The sequence below is a fragment of the Capricornis sumatraensis genome, chromosome 8 (genome assembly GCF_032405125.1).
Source record: "Capricornis sumatraensis isolate serow.1 chromosome 8, serow.2, whole genome shotgun sequence".
NCBI lineage: Eukaryota > Metazoa > Chordata > Mammalia > Artiodactyla > Bovidae > Capricornis > Capricornis sumatraensis.
This window is the reverse complement of record NC_091076.1, coordinates 110,835,794-110,855,512: the sequence shown is the minus strand read 5'-3', so window position 1 is coordinate 110,855,512 and position 19,719 is coordinate 110,835,794. Positions and strand designations below refer to the sequence as shown.

The window sequence follows — 19,719 nt, the reverse complement described above, 5'->3', positions numbered from 1 at the left end:
GAGACAGCACAGTCAAAGAAATGAAGCAGTAACTGAGGGAGAGGTTACAAGCATTGCTTACGGTTCTCATTACACACGCACTCTGCAGGGTTCTGCTTGGGTGTCTGACAAACTAAAAATGGAAACGTCGTGACTGTATGAAACCACATCAGCGTGAAAGTTTACTAGGAGTTGCTGTGTAAGATATTGTCTGTGCCACTGTTACTTACCAAAGCAAATATAACTCGACTTGTGAGATAAATGTACACCATGTTCGCTAGGTAGAAGATCAAATACATGGAAAGGAGAATGAGACTGTAGAGGCTGACATCCACCAGCGCCTGCCCACACCAGTACGCAGAGGGGAAGAGGCCAGAGACCCACAGCTGGGACTTGGTTCTCTTCTGATGGAAAACCACAGCAGAAACATGGATTCAGTTGAAATTCAAATCCAAAAAAAAAGCACATCAGGTGATTCTCAACGGTAAATATAATCTAATATTCTAATACATTAAAAAAAAGATCTAAGTCTCTTGAAGCGAACCATTTTGTGAAGACTGTATTGAACTGGTCACAACACCGCTTCTGTTTTATTTTTGTTTGTTCACTGTCAGGCACACGGGATCTTAGCTTCCTGACCAGATACTGAACCTGCACCCCATGCACTGGAAGGCGAAGTCTTAACCACTTGGACCACTAGGGAAGTCCCTAAATTTTAAAAAAAATCTAATATTTTTAAAAATTTAATATTTTAATCTGCTTCCCTGCTAGCTCAGTTGGTAAAGGGTCTGCCTGCAATGCAGGAGACTCCAGTTAAATTCCTGGGTTGGGAGGATCCATGGGAGAAGGGACAGGCTACCCACTCCAATATCCTTGGGCTTTCCTTGTGCCTCAGCTGGTAGAGAATCCACCTGCAATGCAGGAGACCTGGGTTCGATCCCTGGGTTGGGAAGATGGCCTGGAGAAGGGAAAGGCTTCCCACTCCAGTACTCTGGCCTGAAGAATTCCATGGACTATATAGTCCATGGGGTCACAAGAGTCGGACACAACTTAGCGACTTTCACTTTCACTTTTGCAATATCTTAATTACGTGTGCACCGCTTTTAGGGAGCCGATGATAGAAGAGCCAGTTGCATCAAGGTGGACGTTTAAACACGAGAATTGTTTTATCTGGCAGGTGTGAAGAATAAATAGAACAGTAGCCTCCTAAAGATCAAAGTCCGAATCAGTCTCCTTCAGAAGAAATGCTATTGTGTCATCCCGAGAACAGTAGATTCTCCATTATCTAAATATGCTCCTGGATAATTACTGACTCAGATGGTAAGAGATGACCTGTTTAAATCTGATAGGACTGTCTTGCCTCCATAATGGGTGTGACCCAACACAAATACAACCAAAAAACTGTATTCTGCACAATGGCAAGTGGATTAAAGTCTTAACTGTGGTCCTCGATTTCAGTATCAATGATTTCTTCCCTGTGGTTAGGAAATAATATGGTTGAAAGTTTTATCACATTCCCCTTTGAAGGTTTAGATTAATTTGAGTGCCCGCCAGACTGTTGCCCTTTTCCTATCATTTTGAAGTCACAAGCGCTTTGTGTTTTTAGAAGTAACTTTTCCGCTGCTGCTGCTAAGTCGCTTCAGTCGTGTCTGACTCTGTGCAACCCCATAGACGGCAGCCCACCAGGCTCCCCCATCCCTGGGATTCTCCAGGCAAGAACACTGGATGGGTTGCCATTTCCCTCTCCGATGCATGAAAGTGAAAAGTGAAAGTGAAGTCGCTCAGTCGTGTCCAACTCTGCGTGACCCCAGAGATGGCAGCCCACCAGGCTCCTCTGTCCGTGGGATTCTCCAGGCAAGAGTACTGGAGTGGGGTGCCATTGCCTTCTCTGAACTTTTCTGACTTGATAGAAATAATATTGAACTGCATTATCTGAGTTAAACACGGTCCAGTGTTTTGCTGTGAGAACCCCATGGCATTGGACACAGAATGACTGGGGCCCCGGCGTTTTTCTTCCCTCCTCCCTCTTCTTACTTTGTAATCGCTGACACTGCTCATGGCGATGTAAGGAGACAGGCTGCACGTGACAAAAAACAAGAAGAACGAGCCTTGGGGGAGCCCCGTCCAGAGCAGCACATGGTCCTGTGAACAGAAGGCACGCTTGGTGGGCACACGACCAGAAGCAGCACGGAGTCACACCCGGAAGCCGTGGTATGACGGTGCAAGTCGATGCCGCCTCAACAAAACAATTCATTAACCACATCCATACAGTGACGTGCTTAAAGCCAGTGAGCATTTGTAAAAAAGGAAAGCAATACCGATCTTCACAAAAGCCCGTGCTTCTGGAAGTACCGAAAAATCAAACACGCACAGCTAGTTCCTCGATCTCCACCCATGGAGGCCGGGGGCAGGGCCGGGGAGAAGCTCCTGGTCACCCAACGTGAAGCTTCAACTCCGAGAAGTGAAAAATGACTCAGAACCATTTCAGGGCACGTATCGAAAGAACGGAAAGTAGAGACCCACGCGCACTGTTCACAGCAGCGCTGTTCACTCGAGCCAAGGGGACAGAAGCAGCCACGAGTCCTCAGGCAGACGAACGGGTGTGCACGAGCAGAATCGTTCACCCTTAGAGGAGGACGTCCTGTCGCACGCTGCAACACGCGTGAACTGAGGGGGTGTCAGGGAAGCGGGAAGGAAGCCAGGCACGAGACACGTGTGCTGGTCAGATTCCCAGAAAGAGCCGCAGAATGGGGGTCAGGAGGGGCCGTGAGGGGCGGGGAGCAGGGAGTCTTGTTTGGCGGAGATAAAGCGCTAATTCCGCAGGACAGAAGAGTTCCGGAGATCTGACCCACGACGGTGTGAATATACTGAGCACTTCCGAAGTGCACCCTTAAAAACGCCTAGATGAAATGATAGCTGGTGGAATCTGCTGTGCGGCTCAGGGGGCTGAAACAGAGGTGACAGCCTCGGGGGTGCGGTGCGGTGGGAGACGGGGGGTTTCAGGAGGGGGGGGTCTATGTATGCCGATGGCTGGTCCGTGTTGACACCGACACTATACTGGAAAGCGATTATCCTTCAATCAAAAATAAAGACATTTTAAGACATGACTAGATGGTAAGGTTTTGTGTTACGGGACTTCTTTTAAACCACAATACAAAAAATAATGGTTGAGGAGCAATGAGAGAAGTTGGTCATTCAGGCCTGAGCAACCGTCTTCCCCAGCAAACCTAGTGATGAGGAGGTGAAGATACCGGTAGCTGAGTGGGAGCTTCTGAAGCACAGACTTGAAAGGAAACCCCTCTGCACAAAGCCCACCATCAAAGAGAGAAACTTGAACTCACTTCCCGCAAACCGGTGTCTGAGTCTGGCCTTCAGCTCGGGGCGGGGGCTTCCCAGGTGGTGCTAGTGGTAAAGAACCCGCCTGCCAGAGCAGGAGAGGTAAAGAGATTTGGGTTTGATCCCTGGGTCCAGAAGATCCCCTGGAGGAGGGCACAGCAGCCCACTGCAGTCTCAGCCTGGAGAATCCCATGGACAGAGGAGCCTGGTGGGCTACAGTCCTTGGGGTCACAAAGAGTCAGACACGACTGAGCGACTTAGTACACACAGGTACAGGGCTGCCTCCAGGATTAATTACAGGAGGCCAGGGCAGTAGTAGCCTATCTCAAAATCATTCTCAAACTTTCCTTCAGGCTTTGGAAGCTACATCTACAAACTCTAACGTTTCAGCAGATGGGAGAACACGTCACTGTCTTTCTGCGAGTGGCTGGAAGGAGAAAGGTATGCACCTCCGGGGATGTCTAAGAGAATAACCTTGGGGCCTTGGTCCATTTTGATCCTGAACAAATACGCAATAAAATGAGGAAACTCAATGACCAAGAGGGGCTGTAGCCCCCTCGGTCTACCTGGTGGCTCCCCTGTCTGCAGGGTCCCTTCAGACCCCCTTGTCTGGCCACTGCCCAGCGCTCACGGCCAGCAGCGGCTTCAGCTCAGCTCAGTCTGCCCCGTCTGCCCCGTGTGTGCGCCCAGCGCCATAAGGCAGTGGAGGCCCAGACTGAGCTCAGCCCTCCGTCACAGACCGGGCTCACGCCTCTGATGGCTCCATTTCCAATCGCGTTTCTGGCTCTCCCAACCTCCTGGTTTGGAACAGGCAGGGTCCACATTGGGAGATCCCTCCAGGGCACCGGTCGGGGTCTAATCAGAAAGCCTTCGCCACCTTCAGTACTTAAAACAGAGGGAAGTCAATCACGCAAGGGTTGCACGGGTGGGGAGAGTGGAGGAAACAAGGGTAAGGAAGCCGTGGTCCCTTCCGGGTTAGAAGGCGAAGGGGGGGTGCTGTGACCGGAGCCCACGGTGTGGGGCCTTTCTGCCCTCCTGGCTCCGATCCCTGCTTTCTGCTGTGTAAATCCAGGCTACAGCTGGCTGACAAAGCCCCCTGAGAACGTGGCTCTGGGTATCAGACACCCTTGCGATGCAGAGCAATGATGGGTGAGTAAAGGGACGGATCCGAAGGAAGATGGCCCCAAAGCGAGCAGATTCTCCTTCATTTCAGTCAACCCACTAGCCGCGGAGTCAATGAAGGGTCCACCACCAAGTGATACTGGCTTTACAAGATTCTAAAGCTGGTTACCAGGGCTCCCAACTTCCAACCCGTTGTACACACACACACACACACACACACACACATACAGACTCACTCTCTGTCTCCAAGACACTTCTGCAGTCAAGCTTGTAGTTTTTCAGAAGATTCCATAGGAGACTATCACAGAATACTGGGAAATATCCCTCCTGCAAACCCTTTAGTAATAACTTAGGAAAAATCATATGTTGCCAAGTATAGCCTGATTGAAAAATTTAGACGAAACAGTTTTTAGGACTGACGCCCCAGAGGACCTGTAGCAATTACTCAACACCCCAAGAAGGTAAACGAGGAAACCCAGCGCTTACCAAAGGGTATGCACTTCTCTCGGTCCGAATGTGCCGCGTTTGATTGAACATCCGAAGCAGCGCGTTGCTGACGACGCTCACGAGGACGGGAAAGCAGTGCAGCCTCTTGGTGTTGCACACGACTGAGAACCGATAGTCCTTCCCAGGAAACAAAGACAAACAGCGTCACGCTGGTTCCACGCCACTGAAGAAGAGAGCGCTCGGCAGTGGCGCTTCTGGCTGTGTGACCACCTCTGGGTGAGCTGGCCTTTCTGAGCATCGCTCTTCTCTTTTGTGGGGGGGGGACAGTGAATGGGCTGGGATATGGCTTAAATGAGGTCATGTACAGCAGGTTCTGGTGGAGCAGACAGCACAGCTGGCAATATGCGTTTTTATCAGCATCACTGATTTGAAATCGTTCATCCTCATTTTGCTTACGAGGAAGTTTCATCAACCAGGATTCAACAGTGGCCCTGACAAGGGGACACTGAGCTTTCGGAGAGCAAGCAAAGGAACCCTGACTTTCCGGGTAGGAAAATCATGGAATCTGGCCCCAGCTTTCCACTGGGATGTAAACTCAGTCTTACTTAGGATTGGGGTGTATTCTCAACAGTCTTATTCCTGCGAAAGGGTTTCTATTATCACTTGCTCTCTTTTACCCAAATTGAAACATATTGAACAATAAACTGAGAGCACTTTCCTCCCAGAGATTTCATGTGATTATTATAGTGTTTAATGTATTTTCTCAATATATAAAAATATCACTTGGGTAGTTCGTCATTAAGTGGGATTTCTTAAATGGGGTTGGTACTCAGAAGGTCTAATATTTTACTGAGTCTGAATAATGTAATGATATCTAGGTACCTTCAAATGTAAAAAATCTTATAATTCAAAATTTAAGATAAAAATGTTTTACGACAACTTCTTTAAACGTCACGGTTTATTCAGTGATAACCCCACGTGTTTTTGAGTTGTCACTGTATACTAGCTGGGTTGACTTTTCACAGTGTTTACGTCAGCTAAAACGTAGCACTTTAACTGGTTGTCATAAAACCAAACACAAGAGGCAAGTGGCACGCATACCTTTTGTTTGCCAGAAACGATGATGGCCCCGTTGTAAGACGGATCTTCGGTGCCATTTCTATTTTCAAAGTCATCTACCTCCAAAAGTATATTTTGATGCTTCAGTGACTGTATGAAGTCTTCAATGTTTGATTCTAGCATGAAATCCAGAGCAGAAGGCCACAGAAAGCAAGAACACGCGTGACCATTTTTTAAAAATAAACCACACACACAGTCAAGATTTGTAGAATGCCGTGTAAAGGCGCATCTCTGCGGGCAGCAGAAGAATAACAATGCCGGCCCGCAAAGGAGAAGCCACTCCACTGTCTGCCGTTATCAAATCTTACGCTTCACCACTGAGCCACCGAAGAAGACTGAAGTGAGCAGTCAGGCAAAACCAACTGCCCATCATTTAGGGGAACAAGATCATGGGTTCTAATTGGTCTTGAATCTTCCTAGATTTTGCTGGAGGGGCATAGGGTATAACAATGCCATCGTCACGCTATCAGTCGGCGTGTACAGCGTTTCGGGTGTGGTTAGGCTGCTGTAACACAGAGACCTGGACACCGAGTGCTTCTGTGAGTACAGAAACCCGTCTCCATCTCCCAGAAGAGCTGAGGATCCTCAGGCGGATAGACTGGCGGGTCAGATGAGTTACAGGGCGACTCAGGCTCCCTCCGGCTGTCCCAGCAGCTCCAAAGTCACACAGACATGCACCGCCCCTCACAAGCTCTTTTCCATAAGTGAGGTTTAAACGCACATTTTACCCTCTTATAACTTGCTTCCCCCCCACCTGTGCTATTTAACAATAAAAATCACTATTTTCTGGATTTAAAATTTGTTTTTCTGTTTACCTGTGTTATTGATGATCAATAAGCTGGTACGGGGATCTTGGGGAAGTTGTCCCGGAGAGAGGAAATACAACTCAGGTTTAAATTCCCAATCAGTGGTTTCATTCAACACAGCATAGAAAATGCTTTCCACAATCAAAGGGAACACTGCAACTCCAGACACGAACAGTCTGTCAATAAAGCAATATCACCGTATGACTGCCGCTGTGACAGGACAGCGCTATTTTTATTAGGTAGTTTATTTAGTTAGTTTATTCAGCCAGACATTTCACAAGTGTTTGCTGGGTGCCATCCATAATCGGTGCTAACGTTTTGAAAGTCACACCTTCACATGCCACGCGTGGGCGCATGCTCAGTCCTATGTCGTGTCTGACTCTCTGTGACCCCGTGGACTGTACCCATGGGATTCTCTAGGCAAGAATACTGGAGTGGGTTGCCATGCCTTCCTCCAGGGGATCTTCCCAACCCAGGGACTGAACCTGAGTCAGTTGCACTGGCAGGCGGGTTCCTAACTGCTGAGCCCCCAGGGAAGCCTGGCACTGGGATATAAGCACAGGCTATCAAACTATGAAAGTGAAACAGACGTGCGGAGAAGGCTGCTCAGGCCCTCCCATCGGGCGTCCCCGCTGTTGGTGCAATCAAACGCCACATTTATCCATCCTCTGGCAGGAACGCTGCTGGGGGTATTGTGTTCCAGGCTTCTTGTTGGCTTGTCTGCTTTTGTCTTTTTTAGATCCACAATAGCAGCTTAATTTTTGCTCTTTTTGAAATTCTTTTCCAATCTGGGTCATTATAGAGCGGCGCTCCCTTGCTGTATGGCAGGCCCTTATTGGTTTTCTATTTTTCACGTAGTGTGTGTGTGTGTTCATCCCAGGCCCCAGCCCACCTGCCACCCCCAGCCTTTCTCCTTTGCCAGCTGTAAGCTTTTCCTACTTCTGCGACTCTGCTTCTGTTTTGTAAATAAGTTCGTTTGCACCTTTTTAGAAGATTCCACATGTAAACAACATGCTCTGTTTGTCTTTCACGTTTTCCCCTCACTAGACAGCCCCTGGGTTCACCTGCTACTGTCACGACATTGCTCAGGTTTTTATGGCTGAGTAGTATTTAATCGTATTCTAGTTTCAGATTCCCTCCCGTTTAACCCTCTCTTGACACTCACTGTCTAAGAAGCCACGTGCCCCGATACTCACAGGGTGAGAAGCCCTTTTTTTCCTCTTCTTAACTGTAAGAAACGGAGCCGTGCCATCGCCCAGAACTGCAGCCTCCAGAGGCCCGCGACGCTCACAGCCTTCTGCGTTTCGGGGGCAGAAGGGCAAGGTGGATCCATCTCATGCAGCCGACCCGTGTCCCTGCTCATCTCCTCTTGTTCAAAATCTACACACACGCGCGCACACACAGAATACACTCACATTACTAACGGCATCATGGGCACCACAGCTTTCTCTTTGTAACAATATTAAACGTGGTTTTAGAATGTTCCCGGTTACAAAGCAAAGAAGGTCAGAAACAAATGAGGTACGTGATGCCCACATTCAATAAACACGGTGAATTCATACCAAACGTGGAGCTCAGGAAAGATGATCACATTATGCCCAGTCTTTGGAAAGACAGAGAAGGTCTCATATGTGACAATATTCTGAGGATTTCAAGAAATCTCTTCCACAGGAACAACCAATCATGGATCCCTAAATATCTATTTAGAATTTTATGCAGAAAAATTGTCAGATCTGAAACCACCAGATCGGTACCCGATTCCCAAGTGCATGCTGTACGGGCAGCATGATTTGGGACGAAGCATCTAACTGCTGTTGGCCTGATTCTCTGGGGTGTAAACATGTGTCCAGGGCGTCTGTCACAAAGGCTATTCTGTTGCTTGTTAGTCGCTCAGCCGTCTCCGACTCAGCAACCCCAAGGACTGTAGCCCGCCAGGCTCCTCTGTCCCTGGGGTTTCCTGGGCAGGAATACGGGTGTGGGTTGCCATTTCCTTCTCCAGGGGATCTTCCTGGCCAGGGCTGAACCCACACATCCTGCACTGCGGGAGGATTCTTGACGACTGAGCCACCTGAAAAGCCCATAAAGATCATTACAGGAAGGTAAGCGTCTGCCACGAAGGCTGCAGAACGGCAGCTCTTTCTATCATCGTCCATTAAACACACGCTGGGCTTCCCTGGTGGCGCAGCGGTAAGGGATCTGCCTGTCAATGCGAGAGGCCCACTAATTGAGGCCAGGGTTCAGTCCCTGGGTTGGGAAGATCCCTTGGAGAAGGAAATCACAACCCACTCCAGTATTCTTGTCTGGGAAATCCCATGGACAGAGGAGCCTGGCGGTTTACATAAAAGGGGCTCGCAAAGAGTTGGACATGGCTTAGCAACTAAACCACCACCACCACCAAAACACACCTCAGGAGATTATTGAACCCTTTTCCCCATTAAGGGCTCGGTGGAACTCTGCATATGAACAAGGCAAGGGCAATCTTGACGAGAAACATCTGCTCAGACTTCATGACCCTGTTGGAGAGCCTCTGACATCCTCAGAGCATCCAAGAAGCAGGGATTCTCTGGGAGAGGAGACAGCAGCTAAAAGAGGAGGCGAATCGTTTCTGAAGGGAAGTCTGGGATGTGCCAAGAAGGGACCTGTGTTTAGTCCTAGTGACGACGTGAGGAAAAGGCTGACAGCCCTTCCCAAACAGCACAATCAGATCTGGAATGTGTCTCATTCCTTGGCGAGAGCCACACACAAGACACTCTAGATACTAAGCTGGCACATGACCATTTGGACATTGGTCTTCCATGACGCATACAAACGGATGTACCTTGCTCAGCCACTGAGTTTTCTTCCAGTTTCGTGACAACTTCATTCAGAGTTGATGTGGAAACCTCATAACTCATCACACCCAGGCTGCAACCCTCATCGAGGTCACCGAAAAGGTCTAAGGCAACAGGAGGGGACAGAGACATCTGAATTCCACGTCGACAGCTAAGCCTAGTGAATGGACCCCTGTCCGAACGATGATGCCGAATGTTGTGCAGAAGCCCCTTCTTTGGAGGCAAAATTTCACCAGGGTGCACTCCCTCTGCGACATGAAGTGGGAGGCCTCCCCACCCGCCCGCCCTCGTGCACAAACCCTCTGCCTCCATCGTCTGCCTACAGCTCACGATGCGCCCGCAAACTTCGAGGAAAGACAAGCAATCAGAGAGAGCACCACCTTCTCACCAACACCCTATAAATCAACTGTCACCCCACAAATCACCATCGCCCCTCAAGTTGCTGTCGCCCCACAAACCGCCGTCGCCCCACAAACCGCTGTCGCCCCTCAAACTGCCGTCACCCCTCAAACCGCCGTGGCCCCTCAAATCTCTGTTGCCCCACAATCACTGTGCGTTCTCGCTTCTGTTGCTGACTTTCCTTCCGGGCGATCTGCAGCTCTGCCACCCACGGCCGCCTCTTTGATTTGGGTCCTGACCCCCTCCCCCTCTGGGGCTCTCAGGGACCTCCCCAATTGCCTCCTCCTTTTACCTCTTGCATCATCAGCGTCTGCAAGCACCCGGTCATCCCAAGTCGCATGCCAAAATGCTGTAAGGTCACCCACTGAGCAAAGACGTGTGTGCGTGCACACGACAAGCAACAGCAAAGAAAGGGAAGCCCCTGCTCCTCCCACCAAAAGCACCCACCGCTCCCAAGATCCGTCTCTTCTGCTCTCTCGCTGGTCACTCCTATCCACACATAACCTACACAGACCCAAAGGCTGCCCTCATCCCCCCACCACCTGCCCAGAAGCTACTGTTCGCAAGCATCAGTGATTCCAATTTTCTTAATTCAGTGAATACGTTTTCTTGGCTGGGGGGGGAGTAGTTTGTTTTTATTCTTTAAACTTGGTCTCTCTCTTTTTAAAATTTAGTGACATTCAAAGCTGTTGACTATACCCACCTTCTGGAAACATTTTCTCCCTTGAGTTAATAAGAGCAAACTCTCGTTTCTCCTCCAACCGCCCCGGGGGCTGCGGATCCCCACCGCACTCTGACCCGTCCTCCACTCTCTCCTGGGGGTTCAGCCCTATGCCACCTGCTCGTTAATCCAATCCCTTGCATTAAGCCCATCTAATACACAGATTCGATAGCTTCAACCCGAATCACTGAGTGAGCGGTTCCCAGATTCAGCTCTCACTCTGCTCTCTGAATTCCTGTATCCCATACCCAACTATCCACTTGGCCGTTGGACAGCTCCACTTGGAAGTTCTCATCTCAGCTTCAGCTCCTTGAGAAACTCAACCCCAAACAAAATCCAAATCTACCACATATGAAAGCTGTAATGACGGTGTGAACACTTGTTCCCAAGTTTGTCCCCTTGCACTTGTACTTAAATTACCTGGAAATTTATTTGTCCTTTCCACAGGCAATGTATACACAAGCTTTTCTTTGCTTTCCGTTTTCAATTTAGCATCAGGGATGTGGTGGTTAATGAGGGATGTTATTTTTTCTGGATCACACGTTTCATTTCTGTACAAACTAATATATAAAAGGAAAGACAGTTCATTTGTGTTTTCTCTGCCACTGCCACAAAAACAGAGCTCTTATCAGATTTCTAGCCTTTGTGTATTAGTTTACTTGGCTTTAGGGAGCAAACAAATGAGGAAATAATAACAGTAATAATGATGTCATCAGTTTGGAAAATCTTGGGATCTATACAGAGATGTATCAGCTCAAACCAAATGCAAGTACACAAAAATAAATAATGCGATTAAAATGGTATGTCAAGTATGGAGAGAAACACAGGCAGGCAGGAACATCAGGCAGAAGAGATTTCTTAGGGAAAATAATTATTACAACAGACTGCAGATGTGAAAAAATTAGTGTCTAATAGGGAAATCTGCCCTTCACCCATGTTTTGTTTCATCATCAAGGTTTTTTCCAAAAAGTATTGGTTTGGCCTGGACACACTCGCTGGTTAGACACAGTCCTCCGCTCTTTGTCTCCAGATTGACTGCCTGTTGGTGGTAGCTTCTGGAAGGACTTGACTTCATGTCCTGTGAAAGGATGGCCATCTACCGGAGTCCTGCATGGGTCAGCTGAGGAGATTCAGGGCAGGAAAAGGTCGAGGCCTATCAGACCACACACGGCCTCAGCCTGGACGGGGGTCCATGAGGTCAGACCACCCACGGCCTCAGCCTGGACTGGGGTCTAGGAGGTTAGATCACACATGGCCGCAGCCTGGATGGGGGTCCATGAGCTTAGACCACCCATGGCCTCAGCCTGGACGGGGTCCATGAGGTTAGACCACCCATGGCCTCAGCCTGGATGGGGGTCCATGAGGTCAGACCACCCACGGCCTCAGTCTGGACGGGGGTCCATGAAGTCAGACCACCCATGGCCTCAGTCTGGACGGGGGTCCATGAGGTCAGACCACCCACAGCCTCAGTCTGGACAGGGGTCCATGAGGTCAGACCACACATGGCCTCAGCCTGGATGGGGGTCCACAAGGTCAGACCACCCAACGTCCTCAGCCTGGATGGGGGTCCACGAGGTCAGACCACCCAATGGCCTCAGCCTGGATGGGGGTCCATGAGGTCAGACCACCCATGGCCTCAGCCTGGACTGGGGTCCAGGAGGTTAGACCACACATGGCCTCAGCCTGGATGGGGGTCCGTGAGCTTAGACCACACACGGCCTCAGCCTGGACAGGGTCCATGAGGTCAGACTACCCACGGCCTCAGCCTGGACAGGGGTCCATGAGGTCAGACCACCCATGGCCTCAGCCTGGATGGGGGTCCATGAGGTCAGACCACCCATGGCCTCAGCCTGGATGGGGGTCCATGAGGTCAGACCACCCATGGCCTCAGCCTGGATGGGGTCCATGAAGTCAGACCACCCAATGTCCTCAGCCTGGATGGGGGTCCATGAGGTCAGACCACCCACGGCCTCAGTCTGGACGGGTGTCCATGAGGTCAGACCACCCGCGGCCTCAGTCTGGACAGGGGTCCATGAGGTCAGACCACACATGGCTTCAGCCTGGACGGGGGTCCACGAGGTCAGACCACCCATGCCTTAGCCTGGACGGGGGTCCGGGAGGCCGTCATCAGTCCGCCAGGGCCTCTCCCTTTGAAGCCTGCCCCGTCCTCAGCGCTGGGGAAGATGCAGGCAACAAGAATACGGAGGAGCACGCGGCAGACCCGGACCAACCCAGCTGAGCAAGCTGAAGCGTGAGGTCCCAGTCTCTCTCAGGGCGGCCCACCTGGGAGACAGCCCATCACTGAAGATGTGTCTACAGAGCCAGGCCACCCTCGGTGCCTTTACCTTAGGTGATAGCCGAGACCCCATCTTCGCTTCAGAAAGACAGAGGAGCCCGCACACTTCAGCCTCCCGTTGGACAGGATCACTTTCCTATCTGAGCAGAAAGAAGCGAGAGAGGGAAGACGGGGTCATCACCTCCTCAATGTGTGGAAAACATGGGGTGGGGGGTGCCAGGACTCAGATTTCCAAAGAAGTGTCCTGCGAGGGCCTAACTCCATCTCATGAGCTTTTAAAAGCATGAAACGTGCACAGAAATGGACGCATTTAAAATGAGCTTCTGCCATCCTAGAAGGGAGGGGCGATTGGGGGAGAAAGGATACACGTGTATGTACGGCTGAGTCCCTTTGCCTTTTGCCTGAAACTATTGCAACACTGTTAATCAACTATACCCCAACACAAAATGATTTTAATGTTTAAAAAAATTTTTTAAATGTTATTGTGTATAAAATAAAGTTAAAAGTAAATAAAATAAACTTCTGCATGGGAGAATGGATAAATGTATGTTTTGAACTGTGATGTTGGAGGAGACTCTTGAGAGTCCCTTGGACTGCAAGGAGATCCAACCAGTCCATCCTAAAGGAAATCAGTCCTGAATATTCAATGGAAGGACTGATGTTGAAGCTGAAACTCCAATACTTTGGCCACCTGATGCAAAGAGCTGACTCATTAGAAAAGACCCTGATGCTGGGAAAGATGGAAGGCAGGAGGAGATGGGGAAGACAGAGGATGAGATGGTTGAATGGCATCACAAACTCAATGGACATAAGTCTGAGCAAGCTCCAGGAGTTGGTGATGGACAGGGAGGCCTGGCGTGCTGCAGTCCATGGGGTTGCAAAGAGTCAGACACGACTGAGCGACTGAACTGAACTGATATGTTTAGCTAAATTTCTCTGCTGTGCAACTGGAACTATTACAAAACTGCTCATCGACTATACTCCAAAAGAAGATAAAAAGTTAGAAAATTAAATTAATTAAAAAAAATGAGCTTCTGCATTCCAGTCTACGTCAGTGGCCTCTGATACTTCTTGAAAAAAAAAATAAACAAACCATAAATTCCATAAGCATATTTTCTACTCTGGATGATAAAAAATGAGGGGACATTTTCAACCAAACAGGCATGAAAGGAGATTGGGATGCTGAAACTAATCGGAGCTGATCTGAGAAGCTGTCCGCACGGGTTCATTAGCGCCCACAGCCCAGCATACGCAGAGCCGGAGGAATGCTGCAGGGGGACGAGACGGCAGTCATTCCCCGGGTTCCTGTGCCGTATAGACACGCTGAGGGAGCAAGAGCAGCAGTCTTGCCCTGGGAATCCACGCCTCCCGAATTCTTCACTGTCAGACTGAGACAGAAGCTGCAGTTACCAGCCAGGATGTCCGCTTCATCCGTCAGGTTGGTGCTCAGGAGGATCACGCGGCCTGCTTTGCGCTCCCTGAGGAAGCTCCACACTCGATGTCTTGAGAAAGGGTCCAATCCCGCAGTTGGCTCATCTAATAGCAAAACCTACGGTGGATGAAGATATAGACACCATTTCTCTCGACCTTGTTAGCTGTCTCCACAGTAGAACACGGGAAACAATAAAAACCGTGCCAAACAATGGCTGCCCAGCACTCGTGTCCAATATACTAACACTCACGGTGACGCATGGTATGCTCTCTCTGGATACATGGTAACGAAAACTGGACCACTTTCAGGGGTGAAAGAAGAGCTTCATTCTTTGACATTGGTCTTAGCAGTATTTTTTTGGATACGCCTCCTCAGGCAAGGGAAGCCAAAGCAGAAATAAATGAATGGGGCAGCATCAAGCTCACAAGCTTTTGCAGGGGCCTCCCTGGCAGTCCAGTGGCTAAGACTATGCATTTCCAATGCAGGGGACGCAGGTTTGATCCCTGCTTTGGAACCAAGCTCTCTCAGGCCATGTGGTGTGGCCAAAAGATTAAAAAATAAATAAGAATAAATTCTAAAGTAAAATAGATAACTGAAATAACTATAAAACCAAAATAAAGCGTTTTTGCAGGGGGAAGGGAACTATCAAAAAACCCAAAAGGCTGCCTACCACGTGGGAAAAGATGCTTGCAAATGATTTGACCAATAAGGAATTAACATCCAAAATATACGAAGGACTCACACGACTCTATATAAAAAAAATAACCTGATTACAAAGTGGTCAAGGTATCTGAACAGACATTTTTAAAAGAAGACATATTTATAGCCAACAGACACATGAGCTATTCAACATCACTAACCATCAGGGGAAAAAACGCACATCAAAATCACAATGATATATCACTCACACCTGTCTGAATGGCTCTTATCCGAAAGACAGTGAATAACACATATTGGTAAGGATGTGGGAAAAATAGGACCCTTGTGCACTGTTGCTGGGAATGTGCATTGGTGCAGTCACTATGGAAAAGAGTATGGGGTTTCCTCAAAAGCTGAAATTGAAAACTGAACTACCATACAATCCAGAAAGTTTACTTCTGTATTTTTCAAAAAAAAAATCCACAAAAACAACCCAAAACACTAATTCAAAAAGACACATGGGTCCTTATGTTCACTGCAGTGTTATTTATAGTATCCAAGATATGGAAGCCACCTAAACGTCCATCGACAGGGAATGGATAAAGAAGACGTGGCATATATATGTATCTATAGTGGAATATCACTCAGCCAAACGTAGAATAAACGCTTGCATTTGTGACAACAGGGATAGACCTGGAGCATATTGCGCTCTAGGTATTAAGCAGAAGAAGTCAGAGAGAGAAAGACAAATGCTGCATGACCCCATTTCCATGCGGAATCTAAAAATCAAAGCAAACTAGCAAACAGAACAAAACAGAAACAAACTCCCAGGCAGAGAGAAGGAACAGGTGGTTGCCAGAAGGGAGCGGGGTGGGAGGACGGTGAAACAGGTGAGGGAGACTGAGAGGCAGCAACGTCCAGTTGCAGGTAAACGAGCCCCGGCCAGCGTGCTGCACGGGGCAGAGAGTCAGCAGTATCCCAGCTACTTTGCGCGATGGCAGATGGCTAGATTGATGGTGGCGGTCATTCTGTAACGCACAGGAATATTAAATCACGGTGCCGCGCACCTGGAGGTCACATAGTGCTGTAGGTCAGTTATGTTTCAAGAAGGACGAGAGAAAGAAGCGGAAGGAGGAGGAGGAAGAATCATCTGTGTTTACAGTAAAATGTTTTACTACACACACACACACACACACACACACACACACACACACACACACACACACACACACACACACGAGCTGGACCTTGTCCTGACGCTCACTCCGCAATCCTCCTCATGTATAATCTCACTTACTTGAGGATCTCCTAAAAGGGCAATCCCAATGGTCAGCTTTCTTTTTTGACCTTCACTTAAAAGTGTAGCAAGATTATCCTGAATGTTCTCTATGTCCAGTTCCAGTAAAACTCTTTGTACCTAGACAAGAAATATACAAAGCTTGAAATCCAAGATGATTCATATTATATGGAATCGGTAGCCATTCCCTTCTCCAGGGGTTCTTCCCAACCCAGGGATCAAACCCAGGTCTCCCACATTGCATGTGGATTCTTTACCAGCTGAGCCACCAGGGAAGCCCATATGTATATATATAATATATATTAAAGGATCTCACTGCCTGCATTTCATTTACAAGAGAGCAGTAAATCACTGATTTAACTTGGCAAATGGGCGGCAGTTCAGAGACTCTGAGTACACCCGTGTACCTCTTGTTCCACGTCCTTTGGCTGAATTCCTTTTATTTTTGCAAACAGCCTGAGGTTCTCCTTTACAGTGAGCGTGTCAAAGTGAACATTGAATTGAGGACAAACACCAGTTATCTTTTGAATTTCCTCCAAGTCTTGCATTTCAGAGAGATTTTTATTATAGATGGTAACTGATCCTAAGAATAGAAGTTAAAATAATTTAATACTGGTCAGATAATACATTTTATTAATGTCTGTAGATCTTATTTAGGAAAATATTGGCATATATTCAGAAGCATCTAAAATGATGATTTTATTATTTATTAGCAACCACTAACTACTCTCAGCATAGATGTTGAGAATAGCGTATACACAGTATCTCCCCTGAAATATCACACAGCAACAAAGATCAGGATTTTCATGCAAATTTGGGAAATCGAAAATATCTATAAAATCCTGTAGCTCTGGTAAACAGCTTTAGATAAACGAACATCACTTCCTCTAAGGCGGTTAAATTACAACCTGAAAATGAAAAGGCACACACGGCCCCATCCCGCACTCAGGCTGCTCGCCTTTGGGAAGCGTCTTTTGCCCACCTTCTGTTGGAACAGACGACCCGCTAAGGACGCGCAGCAACGCCGATTTGCCAGCCCCACTGTGACCCAGAATTGCCGTGATCTGACCTTCGTAGATGTCAAAGCACAAGCCTGTTTTCAGAACAAAACATCAGCATTATAAATAAGAGGGCAATAGATAGGGCCATTTCTAAAAACAGAACAAGACACCTTATGTTAATTGTGCTTTTGAAGCATTTCAACAGTTTAAAATACATAATGTTCAGTATTTTCCTGGTTGCTAAAATAACATCTTTACTGTAGAATATTTGAGAAATAAGCACAATCACTTAAGATAAAAATCAACCATAATTCCCAATAGCCTCATTATAATACATTTGTATCATGTGTATATTTGCACATATGACTATGTAACTATATTTATAAACTTTGTCTTTTTTTCTAGGCTGCCTTTTCAAATATTTAATCATAAACCTTTTTCATGGCATTAACTATCTTTTAAAACACATTCACCAAAAATCTGTATTTCACCTTAATTCCATTTTTGTATTCTTTTGTTAAAAGCATTGTGTTTTCATGTCAATAGAAAAATCATTGAGCTAAAACTTCTTTGAGATATTATTTTTTATTTATTTGCTTTGCCACCATGTGAAATCCAAACTTCATTACAGAAAGTTGTTGAACAGAACAAGATGAAATTCTTAAGAACCTTGTAAAACACCATATCTAAATGATCAAGGTCTTTCAGGTAAAATAAGTGCCCTACTTTCTAACAATATTGGATTTAATGACTGGACTGAAATTTCAGTTCATCTATTTTCTATCTGGATGATAGACAAAACTTTATAAGGCTGGTTTACTCAGTTATTAAATATACTAGTAAAAAATAATTATAAGAGAAAATGCTTCCTGTTGTAATCTAATCCATTAAACCCTCACTTGCAATTTGACTGAAAGATTCTAAAAGGTCATTGGAAGAATAGACTCAAATGATCAGGAAAATCTGCAGAATAGTAAGAGATCAGTCTTGGCTGCAAGATATTAAAATATATTTGAGAACCATAATAATTAAGATATTAGTAATACAGTTATACAGTGGAGAAAATCTAATAGATAATATATTATCGGTGTAGAATACACTGACCAATAGAATCAGAAAGAAACCTAAAATGGACCAAAGTCAAGATAAGAAATTAAAATCAATGAAACAAGCTTTCGAATCTGTCACAAATATGAGTTAATTAATAAACAATATGGAGAAAACTGAAGAAGGGCACTAACACATCTTATGCTCATTGTTTTTAAAGGGGAAAGATCAGTGTTTTCAAGGATAAAAGGGACGCTAGTTATCCCGAAAATTACACAAACGATCTGAAAAAAGAAACGGAAGCCTCAGTTTCCTCATATGTGAAGTGGAAGAGGAGTCAGGATCTCCTGGGTTAAAGGAAACGTCCAGGCGGGTCCCTGAGCATTCTTCTCAGGACACACTAGGTGCTCAATAAGCCTGGAGTGTTCGTTGCTACTATTATTTTTGTTGTTAATAACTGCTTGTGGGAGTATGAATTTTTATAATCTTGGAAGGAAATGATTTGGTCCTTCAACCAAGAATCTTAAAAATATGGACCCATTTGAATAATTCTGTTTCTAGAAATTTTTATTCGGGAAGTTATTAGCAATCTTTACAAAGATTGAGCAAGAATGTTCACGATAGTGTTTTTATGACAGTGTAAAAACTGAAAACAAACTGAATTTCATACACTAGTGTGTGAGTTAAGTAAGTCATGATGTCCCTAGAAGGGAGTGCTATTTAACTCCATTCAGCTATTAGACTGTTGTTATTATTCACTCGCTAAGCCGTGTCTGACTCTTTGCGACCCCATGAACTGCAGCACACCAGGCTTCCCTGTCCTTCACTACAGACAAGTTATTTCAAGGGCATGTTTTCAAAGTCGTTCCCAGTGGCCGCATGAACCAGCTGCCTTTTGGGGGAGAAAGACAAGAGGGACAGCCACCACCTTTACTTCCCGAAGAGCAACTCCAATGGGTTGTTTCATATATTTTTACACCTATTGATGTTCGATGCCTTAAAGTTGTTTAAGCTTCTGCTACTTTAAAAAATAGAACATATCCTTGCAGAAGCTGGAACTGTTTAGACATATTGATGAGGGCAAAAGCGGTTCATACTGGGCTGTGAAAATTGAAATGAGACATTTAAAAATACTTTAACGTGTCTTTGGCTATAATTTAAAAAAGAAACCACAGGTTTAGATGCTTTCGGATAAAAATAAAATTCAACTGTCAGGAAGAAATACATGTGGGAGTCTTTCCATTTAT

The 19,719-nt window shown here is 46.8% G+C and overlaps 1 protein-coding gene across 4 annotated transcripts in view; it reads right to left on the bottom strand.

Moving 5' to 3' along the window:
• ABCA6 (ATP binding cassette subfamily A member 6) overlaps positions 1-19,719 on the bottom strand; it is a 62,749-nt gene that overhangs the window by 20,538 nt on the left and 22,492 nt on the right. For 2 of the 4 annotated variants that reach the window (XR_011145149.1, XM_068976058.1), the window contains exons 13-25: positions 17,407-17,517; positions 16,832-17,007; positions 16,425-16,544; positions 14,467-14,605; positions 13,106-13,196; positions 11,181-11,320; positions 9,628-9,744; positions 8,006-8,189; positions 6,819-6,985; positions 5,986-6,119; positions 4,924-5,061; positions 2,014-2,121; positions 210-383 (exon numbers count right to left, since the gene is read on the bottom strand). Coding sequence is in view for 3 of the 4 variants with exons in the window: in XM_068976058.1 (XP_068832159.1) it covers positions 210-383; positions 2,014-2,121; positions 4,924-5,061; positions 5,986-6,119; positions 6,819-6,985; positions 8,006-8,189; positions 9,628-9,744; positions 11,181-11,320; positions 13,106-13,196; positions 14,467-14,605; positions 16,425-16,544; positions 16,832-17,007; positions 17,407-17,517 (1,799 nt within the window). In the remaining variant the exon portion in view is untranslated. The remainder of the gene's footprint in view (positions 1-209; positions 384-2,013; positions 2,122-4,923; positions 5,062-5,985; positions 6,120-6,818; positions 6,986-8,005; positions 8,190-9,627; positions 9,745-11,180; positions 11,321-13,105; positions 13,197-14,466; positions 14,606-16,424; positions 16,545-16,831; positions 17,008-17,406; positions 17,518-19,719) is intronic. The other 2 variants (XM_068976059.1, XM_068976060.1) reach the window with 2 other exon arrangements.